The sequence below is a fragment of the Pleurodeles waltl genome, chromosome 4_2 (genome assembly GCF_031143425.1).
Source record: "Pleurodeles waltl isolate 20211129_DDA chromosome 4_2, aPleWal1.hap1.20221129, whole genome shotgun sequence".
NCBI classification, from domain to species: domain Eukaryota; kingdom Metazoa; phylum Chordata; class Amphibia; order Caudata; family Salamandridae; genus Pleurodeles; species Pleurodeles waltl.
In genome coordinates, this window is record NC_090443.1 from 867,181,882 (window position 1) to 867,195,606 (window position 13,725).

The 13,725-nt window shown below is 46.1% G+C and overlaps 1 protein-coding gene across 4 annotated transcripts in view; it reads left to right on the plus strand.

Moving 5' to 3' along the window:
* Positions 1-235: 235 nt before the first annotated feature.
* Positions 236-13,725, plus strand: part of SSBP3 (single stranded DNA binding protein 3) — a 277,102-nt gene continuing 263,612 nt past the window's right edge. For 2 of the 4 annotated variants that reach the window (XM_069232624.1, XM_069232625.1), the window contains exons 1-4: positions 236-513; positions 4,709-4,781; positions 4,967-5,028; positions 7,129-7,213. In XM_069232624.1, coding sequence (XP_069088725.1) covers positions 458-513; positions 4,709-4,781; positions 4,967-5,028; positions 7,129-7,213 — 276 coding nt within the window. In that variant the 5' untranslated portion in view covers positions 236-457. The remainder of the gene's footprint in view (positions 514-4,708; positions 4,782-4,966; positions 5,029-7,128; positions 7,214-13,725) is intronic. The other 2 variants (XM_069232626.1, XM_069232627.1) reach the window with 2 other exon arrangements.

The window sequence follows — 13,725 nt, forward strand, 5'->3', positions numbered from 1 at the left end:
TTTTTACTCCCTTTCCAGGCTCACACTTTCTCCCCTCCCCTGGACAGCACCGCCAGGCTCATCTAACCTTAACTTACTACTTTGTTCAGAACAAAAAACAGAAGCTGTCGCTGTGTTCCATCCGCGCGCGTGCCCTTAGGTTTGATTGACACGTTCTTCGGTCCTCGGGATCGCGCACGTCGTTCGCCGGGCGCCTATTGGCCGACGGAAGTACCAGCGTCCCCTGCTTGGCTCCGCCCACGTCCTGTGCGCTCTGGAGCGGGTGTCCTAGAGCCGCCGCCGGGTGTCGAAGTGTGGCTGTGCCGGGCAGAGAAGCGAGAGCTCCGGTAGAGAGGAGAGAGAGGATGGGGTCCGGGCCCAGGAGGCCGCTCTGACAGCCAGGCAGGGAGAAGAGAGCGCAGAGGACCGAGGCAGAGCGGAGCCGGAGGCTTGATTCAGCGGGAGCAGAGCCGGCACCATGTTCGCCAAAGGGAAGGGCTCGGCGGTGCCTTCGGACGGGCAGGCTCGGGAGAAGTAAGAGCGGCTTCCATTGTCCGGAGAACCCTGTGCGAGGCTCAGCCCTGCGCGAACGAGGCGCCCCGGCCCGGACCTGACTGTGAAGCAGCTCCTTGAACATCCCCTTGGATGGACGGGTCACTGTCCACCCCCAGGGCGGAGGGGTCCGTCCTCACGGCTGGAGGGGGCCCTGCTCCCTTCTTGGACCCCCCATGTGTATGGTGGCATTGCTCACCCCCAGGATGGAGGAGGCAGGGCTCATCTCATGGCTGGAGGGGGCCCTGGTCACTTCTTGGACCCCCTGGATGGAGGGGCGGCATGTTTGAGTGCCTGCTTGGAGGGGCATGTACAGCTAACAGGATGGGGTGGCCATTGTTCGCCCCTTGCCTGGCGGACCTCATCGTCCTGAATGGAGAGTGTATTGTTTACTCCCCGGATCGAGAGGCTCAGCTGCGACCCTAGGATTGAGGGTCACCAGAGTCTTGAATAGGATTGCTCGGCACCCCCGTGGAATACTGTCTCCGAGCCCCAAGCATGGGGGAGGGGTACATTTTGACCCCTACACGGCAGAGTCATTGTTGTAGCCCTCAATAGTCCGTCATTCTTGCAGTGTCCCGTAAAACCGTCACCCCGGGTGGCATGTTTATTATTGAAGCCCCTGGGTTAGGAAGAGTGTTAACTCCCGCTGTGCCGGGCTGTTTTTGGAATTCCCTTGGGTGTGTGATTGGTTATAGTGGCTTTTTGTGTTGCATTTCTCATTGTTTTATTGGGGGATTGCATACACTGTTTTCGTTGTTTTTGGTTTGCTCACAGTGCCTTTATGAGTCGCAGACATGTGCCTGTTGGTGCGGACTTCCTTACAAGTCGCATAGTTGGGGGTACATCTTATTTGTATTATTACAGAAGTTGCTGAGCCCCTTTTTACCGCGCTATCATGCCTTTTTATTACACCCGTCGTTTTTATTTTGTGGTAAGGGTTTTGTTTTATTGTTCCAAACTCATTATATTTTTGGACATTCCCTAGGTTTTTGCTGCAGGGTTTATTCCACCCCTTCTCCCATTGAATCCTCATGTCTACGATGTTGAAAATGCTGGGTCTCAGGAGTGGAGTGGGGTTGGTAATATTTTTCAGGTTATCGGCAGCTTTCTTGCAGAGTAAAGTGTGTGTCCTCCTGAATTCTTCAGTCTGATGCTTTGACCCCTGTGGCTGAAGACGCTGAGGCTCCATTGTTATGCCTATGTACAGAACGCCCTCCTTGTGGGTGTATATGTGTAGGGAGCGGTACCTCTTTGCTTTGACATCAGCTCCCCCCCTGCCCCGGGGCGCCCCTAATTCGTTCTCCCTCAGGGTCATATAACAGGGGCCATCGCTGTTCTCGCCCAGTTTGCCGTTAGTCGTCGGCTCCTTTGTTGTTTAGAGGTCTTGGTTCCTGCTCATTGCTGCTGCAGCCCATACCCTGGTTTATTGGGGAAGACCACGCGCTCCATCTGTCTGATGTCTCGGAGAGCCTTGACTGCTTACTTAGGCTTAACTTGTGTTGGGGATAGGTTCACATACCATTTCTTTGCTTGATATGTGTTGGCGGATTCGCTCACCACCCAAGTCTGCTTTAACTCTTTATAGCTGATCTGTATTTGGTAAAATGAGTCACTTCCCAAAGTCTGTTTTTTCGTTATTTTAACGCTGTGCTTTCTGGGACAGTGCAGACACCTCTTCTGTGGTGTATATTTTTTTGGGGATAGGTGGGAAGGTGGGCGTATATCCTTGGTTTCCTGGCGTGTTCTGTGCAGTTAGGTGTCACTGGGTTTTCCACGACTAGCTGTTAGGCTGGAGGGTTTTGTAGGGATCTTAAATCAATTTACATGATATATAAAATAACTCTACTCATACATGTTGGTAATATTATAGTTTTGTTTACCCGTTGTGTACACGGGAGAGATCTTCATTTCCCCTATCAGGGGTGTCCTGGAGGACGTCTTGGATCCTCTTACATGATTGTTATAGGGTGAGGGAGAGTACAGGCTCCTTTTGGCAGTGTACTGGATAATACATTTTTGCTTAGTAGTGTAAGGGTGGATATCTTAACTTTTCCCCCCAGTTGTGTGTATTTGCGGGTGTGGGGTCTAGTCGTCCACTGCCATGAAATGTATTAGGATAAGTATTGGCTTTCTCTGCCAGGAAGCTTACTGAGAAAGAAGTTGCCCCCTCTGCCAGGTGGCCTCCTCTGCTGGTTGTACTAGGGAAGATCATGGCTTCTTCTCCCCCAGTGCACCAGCAGAAGAGGCCATGATCTTCCCCCAGTACACCAGCAGAAGAGGCCATGATCTCCCCCAGTACACTTCCAGCAGATGTTGGCCTCCTTTGCCAGGTAGTGTACTGTGGCAGATGTTGGCCTCCTTTGCCAGGTAGTGTACTGTGGCAGATGTTGGCCTCCTCTGCCCGTTAGTGTACTGTGGCAGATGTTGGCCTCCTTTGCCGGGTAGGGTACTGTGGCAGATGTTCGCATCTGTCAGGTAGTGTACTGTGGCAGCTGTTGGCTTCATTTTTTTCTGAGTATTGGAGGAGGTGGTCTTGGCGTACACTGCTGTGTGGTGAACTGGATGAGATCTTTGCTTTCTTTGTCAAGTGATATACTGGGGGAGATATTGTCTTCCTTTTCTTGATGGTGTACAGGGGGAGATATTGGCATCGTCTTCCAGATGCTGTACTGGGTAGATCTTTGCTTTATTTATCTGTGTGTATTTGAGGGCGTTGATCTTCGCTCACACTTCTGCCGGAAAGTGTACTGGGCGATATATTGTCATTTTCTACACCTCGTGTTTAACAAGCAAGATGCTCACCCTCTCTGTGACTGTGTTGTTGGGGATCATTATGGAATACGTCTTTTGTTGACAGAAGGGGCAGCATGATTGTGGATTTTTTGGATCATACACCTTTTTGTTAGACCTCAGGCATCTTAGTTTGGTGGAAGTGAAAGTAATAAAAAAAAAAAAGAACAAGTTGCGTGGACGAATTTCAGTCCCCATACAGAGAAGCGTCATTATTATATATCTCATTTGCTGAGGACGCTATACTCTGTTCTTTGCAGAGAAAGGAAACTTTGATGCCGTTTTTACTTATGTTACGACATTCTCAAGGCCAATTCCCTCTCTGGGAGAATGACAGGAGTTGGGGATAATTATCGTTGCTTTCGCGACCTTTGGATAGATGCCTCTTTGTGATGAGCGACTATTGGCACTCCTATCTCTACTGGGGAAGTGCTCGGTCCCCACTCAATCCCTGGGAAAAACTGACACTTTAAAAAAAAATGTATATGGGGTGATCTTGTCCGACATCTCTTCAGCGGTGGGTCTGCCTGAATGCTGGGTGGTCGTGGGCCCCATCCTTGCCATAACTAAAATTTATCATACCTTTTTGAGTATAGCATTTTACCCCCCTCCCCTCCTTTTTGGGTTGAGGATTTTTTAAACCTCATCTCCAGTTTTCCAGTCTTCCCTTAGTTTGGGGGTGATTGCAAACAGTGCAGTGAATCAGGCATGCACACAAGATGCTACCGTTACCCCAGCGACCACACATCCGTTGGCCATAGGCCACGAGGATCCTGCATCGGCAAGGGGTCTGCCTTATGTTTGGGTGGGAGTCTTCCGGGTGGGAGAGTTGGTTTGACTGTTTCAACCTCATTTTAAACACTTTAGCCAGTGCTTTAAATGGTCCGGTACTGAGTACCGGCACTTTTATTATTTTGAGAGGGAGAGTACTGGCACATCTCGAGAAAAACGTAATACTTTTAATTGGATAGTACTGGCACTTCTCTGAAACACGCAGGTGCTCTGTCACGGAGTACCTGCACTTTATTTTTTTCTATTTCAAGCACCACTTGTAGCCATCGGCTTTTGAACACAGATTAAACCAAAGATGCATAAAGACATTCGCCAAGTATGTTCACCTTTAGAGTTAAGAATTTGTTGGTAGTGCAAATGATGACTAGAGACGGGGTGGGTCCAGTCTGTGGCTGAGCACCACATCCTGTTTGACAGCACTGTTTGGAGAGGGGAACTTTCATATACAAATGAGACTCTCTGTCCCGGATGAGACCGTTCTATCCCTGATAAGTCCGCCTCTACGGTTTTACGTGTCTTTGGGGGGAATTTATTGTGATGTAACGCGGTTATCCTTTTTATTCAGCTGTTTTTCTTTATTGTCCTTTCACAGACTAGCCTTGTACGTCTATGAGTATTTGCTGCATGTCGGAGCCCAGAAGTCCGCACAGACGTTCTTGTCAGAGGTACGTGCCCTCCATTTGCCTTGAGCTTCCATTACAGATCAGGGGGGCGTTGTTTGCACCATTGGTCACTTATGTTGCCACTTGGGTTTGCGTCTGTACCACGCTGTTCTAGGTGACTTCCGTGGCCATTGAATAAACATGTGACCCCCCCTTCAACAACTCACCTGTCTCCTGTTGTTTTGCAGATCCGGTGGGAGAAAAATATCACGTTAGGGGAACCTCCTGGTTTTTTACATTCATGGTGGTGGTAAGTGGCTGCTAGTCCGTACTTGCTTGTGGGGCAGTGTACTCTGATACTACTAACCAGAAGTCTGTTCCACAGAGTTTAATATCTGCTTTTAGTTTAAAAGCTATGCTCCCAGTGGTGACTGGCTTTTCCAGAGACTCCTTGCTCCTCTCCCTCGTCGTCTTTGCGGAGAGTTAACTTGTGAGCTACCGATCACCGCTTTGGTTTAGTGCCCACTGTTAGCTGCTCATTGGCTATATCTTCAGCCATTCAGGATCACTGCTATGTGTTCTGACTTGGACTTGTTTGTGTGCTTCTCTTGCTGGAAAAGAGTTGTACAGTCCACCAAATCATATGACCTGTTTTCTATGTTGAATAATTGAAAGTGGTTATGTTCAGTAGCTATGTGTGCTTTTTGTTGTGCAGATGCTGCATGCATCAGGTATCCCAAACAGACAGTTTTTTTTCTCATTTAGGCTAATTAAATGAAGGTCATGTGGGGAAAGCGCCCTTTATATAATCGGTGTTGTTTTTTAACAGGTTCGGCCCATTAGAAGGTGTACATTTTGCATTTTTTTGTTGCAAGCGCAGAATAGGTAGGCAGTTGTGTGTGGAACACTTTTCTGGGGTACACTGGTACAGGGACAGGTAGTTTCTGCTTTTCTTACTGGCAGTAGTCTTGTTAGGGGCTGCAGGGTAATATTTTAAGGGCATATGGGCTGTGGCTCAGAAATAGTGACTGGTCCTCTTCTGCAGCTTATGACTTGACCCATGTCCTCAGTTAGTTGAGTTTTCTAAGTAGTTCACATGAGAGTTTGGGGGAAGGAGAGGTGTGTACACCAGTCAGTCGACAAAGGAGGAGATCTGTGACTTGCCATGCAATGAAGGCTACACGTCTGCTGCCTCAATCTCGGCCTTCTCCCAAAGCAAACACACACAGTGGAAGGTTGCTATTGTGACCACCTCCTCCCCATTGATCTGCCCCTTATTTGTATGATATGGCACGAGTCAAGGACCTTTATTTAAAAATGTAACAACAAAAATATATATATACGCACGTATACTTATATAGTTGCACATACGTGGGAGTTTTCAGCCAGCCCACCCCATCCATTGGTTTGTTGTCTTTCATGTTTTTTTCTCCAAGCCTCACGGGTAGTAAGTAGGTCAGCCCACTTCAGTCACTGACCAGTTATGTGACTGATGGCATCTGCTCTTTTGCATTAGGCAACCCACACCAAGAGTTTACTATATTACCAGAGGCTGTTGGAGCACTGTGTACATCGTGAGGCCAAAACATATTTTGTTTTTAGTCCGTGTTTATTTATTCATGTTTATACTGGTGAGGGCCTTGAAACACCTCTAAAAAATAACGTTTTACAAAATCCATGATTATAAAAAAAAAAAGAACAAGCATTGACAAAACCAAAATATTGGTGGGTAACTCCAGACATTTTGGCTTTGCAGTGCTTGTTTATGAATGACGAGCCTCCAATTTTTATCACCCTAGAGTCCAAGTTAAACCGTTAAAGGTTGGATTCCACTTGTAGATACCCGGAGACAGGTCAGAGTAGCCGAAGGGATATTGTTTCAACAAACCATAATGACAGTGTGCAGGGGCTGCTATCTGTCTTGCACATGTGTGTATGCTACAGGATTCTTTCGTTTTTAATTTTATTCAAACTTTACTGTGTGGTATCCTCCCAAAAGTGATCTCAAAACTGAATTGGGTATACTAATTTTTTAGAGATTTTTTTAATGTGTGTAAGATGCAAGTAGTTTTACCTGCCGCTTACTAGTGGGTGGGAAAGTAACAAACGGTCTTGCATTTTAAGATTGGAATGCAGTATCTTGAAGGGTGTCCAGTTTATTTCAGTTTCTTAGTGCAACGAAAGCTGTTGTCCTTGATTTTTAATGCTACCTTACATTCTCCATGCTGTTTTAGAGTTTTCTCAACTTCTCGAAGCCCCTAGTGGGGGCCTTCGTACCCTGTGATTTCGAAAGGAGCTGCAGCAATTTTAGGTGCTGTGTTCTGCGTTTGCTGATAATTGTTTGCTGTTTTTTTGTGTACAAGTAATAATTAGTAACACGATCTCCCCTTTTTTTCCTGTCTTGCTACAGCGTGTTTTGGGACCTGTACTGTGCAGCCCCGGAAAGGCGAGACACTTGTGAACACTCGAGTGAGGCCAAAGCCTTTCACGATTACGTGAGTAACCATTTTTTAATCCTCCCGATAATTATAGGGCTGAGTGGCTCTAGCGTGCCGTGCAGGCCGAGCGCGCAGCCCAGCTGGCAGGCCCTTTTGTGGTGATGCCCAATGTCTTCATCTGGTAACATAGCAGGTGAGCTTGGCATCTTTCAAGCTTGCAGACACCGGGAAGCTTCTGTTTCGAGAAGAGGATATTCTAGGTTTTTATTCTAAATAGTGTTCTTTTTCCATTACCTCCATTGTTGTTATTTCTCTGAGATCTTGCGATGACGTTGTGATTGAATGTAGTCAGGACAAGGAAATGCCACCGTTTACTACCATGTGTTGGAATTCGCTCTGACCTTTCAGATGTCCTGCTTGTTTGGGGTTTTAAGCACACGTTCTTGTGCCTGTACACAAAGCTACTGTCATGCTGTACCTCTGTAGTTAACTATGTCATATTCACTCTTTGCTTGCGTCACAGAGTGCTTGAGACGAGCAAGCCAATTTTTGGGTAAATTAGGGTTTTAGGTAACTTACCTCCTTCACTGCACTCGCATCGCAACTGCAGAATGGATCTCAAAAATTGCTTCTGGAATTCTGAGGCTGGTTGGTGACTGCTTTTTGTTTTTGTTTTGTTTTGTCAATAGAGGGTAATATGTGTGTTTAGTGGTTCATGACTATTCAGGTGGTTGAGGCACACATACATCTGACACCTATGCTGTTTCTTACTCTGCTTCCTTGGATGAGCAGCTTTCCACCTTGTGCAGGCTCTCGAGAGATGTTTCCATGATCTTTCAAAAGTTCTTGGAAGAATACAGTGTTAAAAGGCATAGGTGTTGCGTGGTACCAGGAAGGTAAACGTTGACTACCTCCTTCCTAGAGAGACATGTTTTTTTTATGGCATTTGCAAACAATGATTATTTTCATCTAGCTACAGACAATGAAAAATGGGGTTTTGTCAGTCCCGCCTGCTCACTTCCTGGGTGACAAGAAGACTGATTATAAGCCAAACTTGTAGGAATAATGCAGATACCCTCCTCAGTGTGTGTGTGTTTGTCTTTTTGCACATGCTTGTTTAGATAATAAGTCTTCCACCTTCAGAGAACCACAGTGGAGTAATGATAGAGCCTTTTTTTGCCTCTTTTTGTTACACACTTTCTGTCCTAGAAGTTTCTCTTGAAAGCACTGTAGAATGTAGATGTTTTGCTTGTCGAGCTGTACACACGTATGTCACAGTTGGCTTTAGGGCTGCAGAAGTCATCTTGGGCCTAGGTCGGAGCAAGTGTTAACTCGGCTTTTTGCTTCTTTCAAAAGAAAGCCTCTGACAATTGATGCTGTTGGTTTTATGGGCATTAGAGTGGGTGGTAGGGCCGAAAATAGGTATAAAGTACACTTTAAACTGGGATGGTTTGACGGAGTCATGAACCTGTCCATCTGGAGTGAGTGATGCAAGCTGTAAAAAGTAAAGCCCTATCATGGCGCTGCGGGGCTTGAATTCGGCCTCAAGCATAATGCATGCTTGTGGATTCCATTTCACAGTCTTGTTTGAGTGACCGGGTACCTAACATCATCGTAATTGCGTTGCTTGGTACAAGTGGCTTAGTCCATCTGATTGGTATGTACTGATTTATCATTGAAACAGCTTTGCTTGGTACATGGCTGTGTGTTCAGTTTTGTCCGCCATCGTCTGCAGGGTTCTCCTAGTGAAGGGTCTTGCAGGGCCACTCGGATCGACTGCTGAACTATGCAGTTTTCTGTTGCACCAAATGTGGTGGCAATCTGGCATTGATTGGTGCCCCTCACAGATACAAAAGCTGCTCACCTTCGTACATTCCGTCAAATCAAGATGTCCGGAGCGCAGTTTTGCAGACTATGCTCTGACCGAAATGTTACAATTATCCGAATTCCTACTTTGTGCTACAAAAATGATGAAAAAAATCCCATTGAAACAACAGCAAATCGATAAAAAAATAAACGAATGCGAAATCCTGAAAATACATACGAAAAGGAACATAGTGTTCACACAAATACGGGGCGCTTCTGCAATAAACCACTTTTCCACTTGTGAAAGAATTTTAGCTCATTACAGTACTCGTTTGCATATTTTCTAGACGTAGATCTTTGCACATCACACGACTACGATATACTGGTGTCATTTTCATTCTGTGAATTTGCAAGGGTGTGTTTATATTGGCGTTTGTACCTGCACGGTTAGGTATATCTTTTGGCTCTTGCTACAGCATTTGAGGGTCTCTTTGAAAGTCACTGTTTTACCAGAGATGTTCTGGAGCCAGGTTAAGCTCGGCTACACAAAATGTACACATTGACCAACGGAGTGACTAGCATGCCCCTTTGTTACTCAGCAAGTGGACTAAGAAGGTGCTTTCAAATGGAGAGAAACAGCGTTTCCCCCCAATTTTTACTCTGTAAGTTATTGTCCCTTCAGGAGGGTTGTTTGACAACTCCTTTCCTCTGAACGGGAGGGTTGGCTTTACCTCTGGGAATTGACATGAATAAAAATCTTGTAGTCTTTGAGTACATGTTGACGTGATGGTCGTCCCCAACGCGCAGTGACCTCTCAGGATTTGGGGTAGTGGGTGAACCTGGTAGATAGGTGCCTCTGAGTCTCCTCCTTTCCCAAGAAGGTGGTCTGCCACTTCCTTCCCTTCTTATTGACTTTTGTTCATGTAAGAACGTGGTGCAGTTGCATTTGTTTGTGTTTGACTTCCTGGCATTATTGACAGTGCAGACACTGACTGCTGAGTGTGAGAGGATTCTGAAACCACTGCATTGTTTCTGGCTGGTCCATCTGGAGCCACCAGTGTTTACTTGGTGAGAACACCAAGTCCTCTGAGGGCCACCTCATCTGATGTGACTTGGCTACCTGTGCAATGGTGCTGGCATGGCCTGCTCCTTTTGTTTGGGAACTGGCAGGCTTTTGAAGTGAAGTGACCGAGCATGCGTGTAATGGGATGGTAAACCTATGCTGCTACTGTTGTACCCGGAACTATATTTTGGGAACTGTCATTATTCTTGGTAAGAGGATTGCCGAATCCTGGGTTTTCCCAGAGAGTTTTACCAACATGAACAAAAAACGTGTTGGTGTGGGGCATTGTATTCTGCCTCAAGAAAAATGTATATGGGACATCCTGTAATGTACGAAGAAAGGGGCTGGTCATGGATTGAGCAATGTTTCCGTGAACTCTGTTGGAAGCACCTTTTTAGTTCATGCCTGCATTCGAGAATCTAGGCTGTTGCATGGTCGATCCATGAGTGAGCATGGAATGCAACTAGCAGCAGTGCCATGTGAAGTTATGGGAACATGGGCTGTTAAAGGGTTGTCCTATGAGTGACCGTGAGATGCAGTTGTCATCGTTGTTCCATGGCATCCTTTGGCTACAGTATTATAGTGGTGGTGTTGCTCACTAAGGTGATGTAAGCATAGCATTAAGCAAGCTGCGTCCTTCTTTTAAGGTCACATGAACACAGCATTAAGCTGGCAACACTTCGTTGAAAACATTTGAGCTAATTATTAAGGCAGAATGATTGTTCATTTACATCATTTGAACACAGTATCAAGCCTACATCACTACCACATGGAGGTGTGCGAATATTGGCCTTTCGCATTGTCAAGCCCTCGAGGCATTTTGTGAACCTGGCATGCAGCTTGCAGCAAGTTTTTTTGGCAGGTGTACTAATATATCCTACCTCTTTTGTACATGGTCAAGTTGTCCTGCACCAGGTCAGCTACATTATGACCCTTGATCGAGTAGCTGGAGCAATTGGCAGTGTTAGGGCAACGCATCTAGTCCACAGACTTCTTTTTTTCTCACCTGAACGTGTTTCTACGAGTTCTCTTGAGTGTGGTGTATCTTGCAACCCTTGATTAGTGGATTTGGATTTGCTGGGTGTAACATGCTTTTCCTTGGGGTTCAACATAGGCCCCTGCGATACAGGGGAGACCTCAATCCTTCAGGGGACGCCCACCCTCTCCTAACCCTTCATGGAGGCCCCATTACGTCCATGGACATTTATTTTCTGTGAGCTATTTGGGGGAGGAGGGGGAAGCGAGGGGAGTGCGAATCTTCACATTCCGCACATGGTCCCATCAGTTTAGGTGACACCACTCATTTGACCAGGTGTGCTTATCTCTGAGTGGCTTCAGTTTGCTGCCTCTCAGTCACACCCTCGACCCATGCCACCTGTCCTCTTTCTGTTGCATGCTTACCTTGCAGCTTGAATATCCTGTTAAGCCCTTTTCTGTCCTGGTTCCTTTGTACCTCTTCAGACTTGGAGGGGTTTGTAGAGCTTGACAGGATTTCCACCACCACATTATCTTGGCTGATTGGTGGCTGCAGCTCAACGTTTCAGAAAGCTGAAAGCCAACACAATTGGATTTGGCTGTGAAGTCTCCTAGCTTCTGCACCGTGGTGAATCAGTCAAACAGCCAATGGCAGAGTAGGGCATTGTGTGGAACCTGATCACTAGAATCATGGGAGTTGATCTCGTCCCAAGCAGGTTGGAAGGATCTCAGATTTAATTGCTTCGCCTCAATCTAGGATTGTGGCTCTTGGGGGATTTTTGTGTGTGCACAACGTCCCTCGAGCAGTTAGAAATGCCTCCTCGTAACCATGAGATTAATATCTTTCCTCTTGGATGTTAATCTAATGTTCAGTGGTTGTGTGTTTAAAAAATATTTACTTAAATGTGGTTGTTTTTTAGCACCTAATCAGAAATCAAATCATTTAGTGGCTAACCTGTCCAGGTACCAGAAACTGTCTATTTTTTTTTTTTAATTCCCTGCTTCGGGGTGTTGTCTGTTCACATGGGAGACGTAACTGTGTGCCAGTCTTTACCCTTTTCACTGGTAACTTTCCTGATGGCTCAAGGAGCACAGCCTCTGATACCAGAAGACGTGTGTTGAGTTTTTGGATGGTGCAGCACAAAAAGGGATAGCTAGGAATGCTTTGAATTAATTTCAACCATTGGTAATCAGTGTAGGCCGTATTCCGGCCCATTGTTTTTTTGCTCCCCTTCACATCATACCTGGGAGTGTACATGCTGAACTAAGTCTTGGCACAACATCAAAAGGGCAGTCTGGACTAAACCACTAAGGCACGTCCCATGTGTAAGGAACCCAAACAGACCCAGACCGGTTTTGTCCTTCTTGGACTGATTCAGTGAGGTGCGCCTCGACTCCAGGGACCCACACCTGCTCACACACACACACCCCATCTTCCAAGGGAGATTCACTTGTGTGCACAACCGTGAGATTAATTTTAAAGGTATGCAGAGGAGAGGAAATGCAAGACTGGCTTGTTAGAGGAAATTGTGGTTGAACCAAGCATTGGCTCCTGTCGCAGGACCTTGTGCGTACATTTAGGAGGTACTGTAAGGTGTGATCCATCCCCAATTACTCTTTGATGACTTGAGGCATTTGGGTCGTATACCAAGTTAAGGAGGACTGTTTGTGTAGGAAGTCTGCCAAGCAGTAAGTACACTGTCGATCATGGCTTCCAATATGATACTATGAAACTCGCCGCTTACATCTATGGCTCCCACCTGCAGTTATTGTGCATGGAAAGTCTTCAGCATAGGATGAAAATCGCACTCAGATCTGTACTAAAGTCCCGGAGCAGATGAGGCTTAACATCTTTAAAATAAAGGGCGCTGGTCTGACCCACCTTGTGTATTATAAATATCTCCTGAAAGTACCACAAAATCTGCGTGGAGGGTGGGCTGGGAAGAACCCGTTGTTAAGTTCGCATGCAAGGTGCGGCTCTTCCTAAAGCATCTCTGCCATTTTACCCCTTACGGATGAGTGACCTTTAATTGATGGCTAACCTCGTTGCCTTTAGAGATGTGGAGCAATTTTCATGCCACTGGGTTGTATGGTGTCTGTGAGAGCAGATAGTCTTCGAATTTGTATTAAAATGGTAACTTTTTGATACTATCTAAGGATATATTTTTAATATGCCTTTCCTTGATGTCTACTTAAACCTTTCTCTTGGTACTTATTCTCGAGCTTCTGGACTCGCCCCAGGAACTCGAGGCACATAATGTTGCTCTGTACGCGCACCTTCTCTTGCTGAAGACCGAGATGGCAATATTTTATATCTGCTTGTCTGATCCTGCTTTCTTTCTAAGCACTTGTTCTTTCAGAGTCTTCCATGACTAGGAGCAAGTCTTTCAGAGTGTCTTGTTGACTTTATTCAGCTAAAACAAAAAATGCATCAGAAATCGTTCACCAAGGTTGTGCACCCTACACCATGCTCTCACCATGGGCAGCTCCATGCTGAGCGCCTGTGATGTACCCAGCCACCTTCAAGCTAGTTCTGGGCTGCTTACAGGAGACTTTTTCAAGATGTGAGCCCATTGTAGACTGGTTTGACTTTGCTTTAGTGAAGTATGATAAATGTCTGTTCCATACACCTTTCATGTGCGTTTTTATGTTTAACCAAAGTCCTAGATTCCTCTATGCACAATTCTTTAGTGAGCACATTAGTGCAGATCATTGCAGTTTCTAC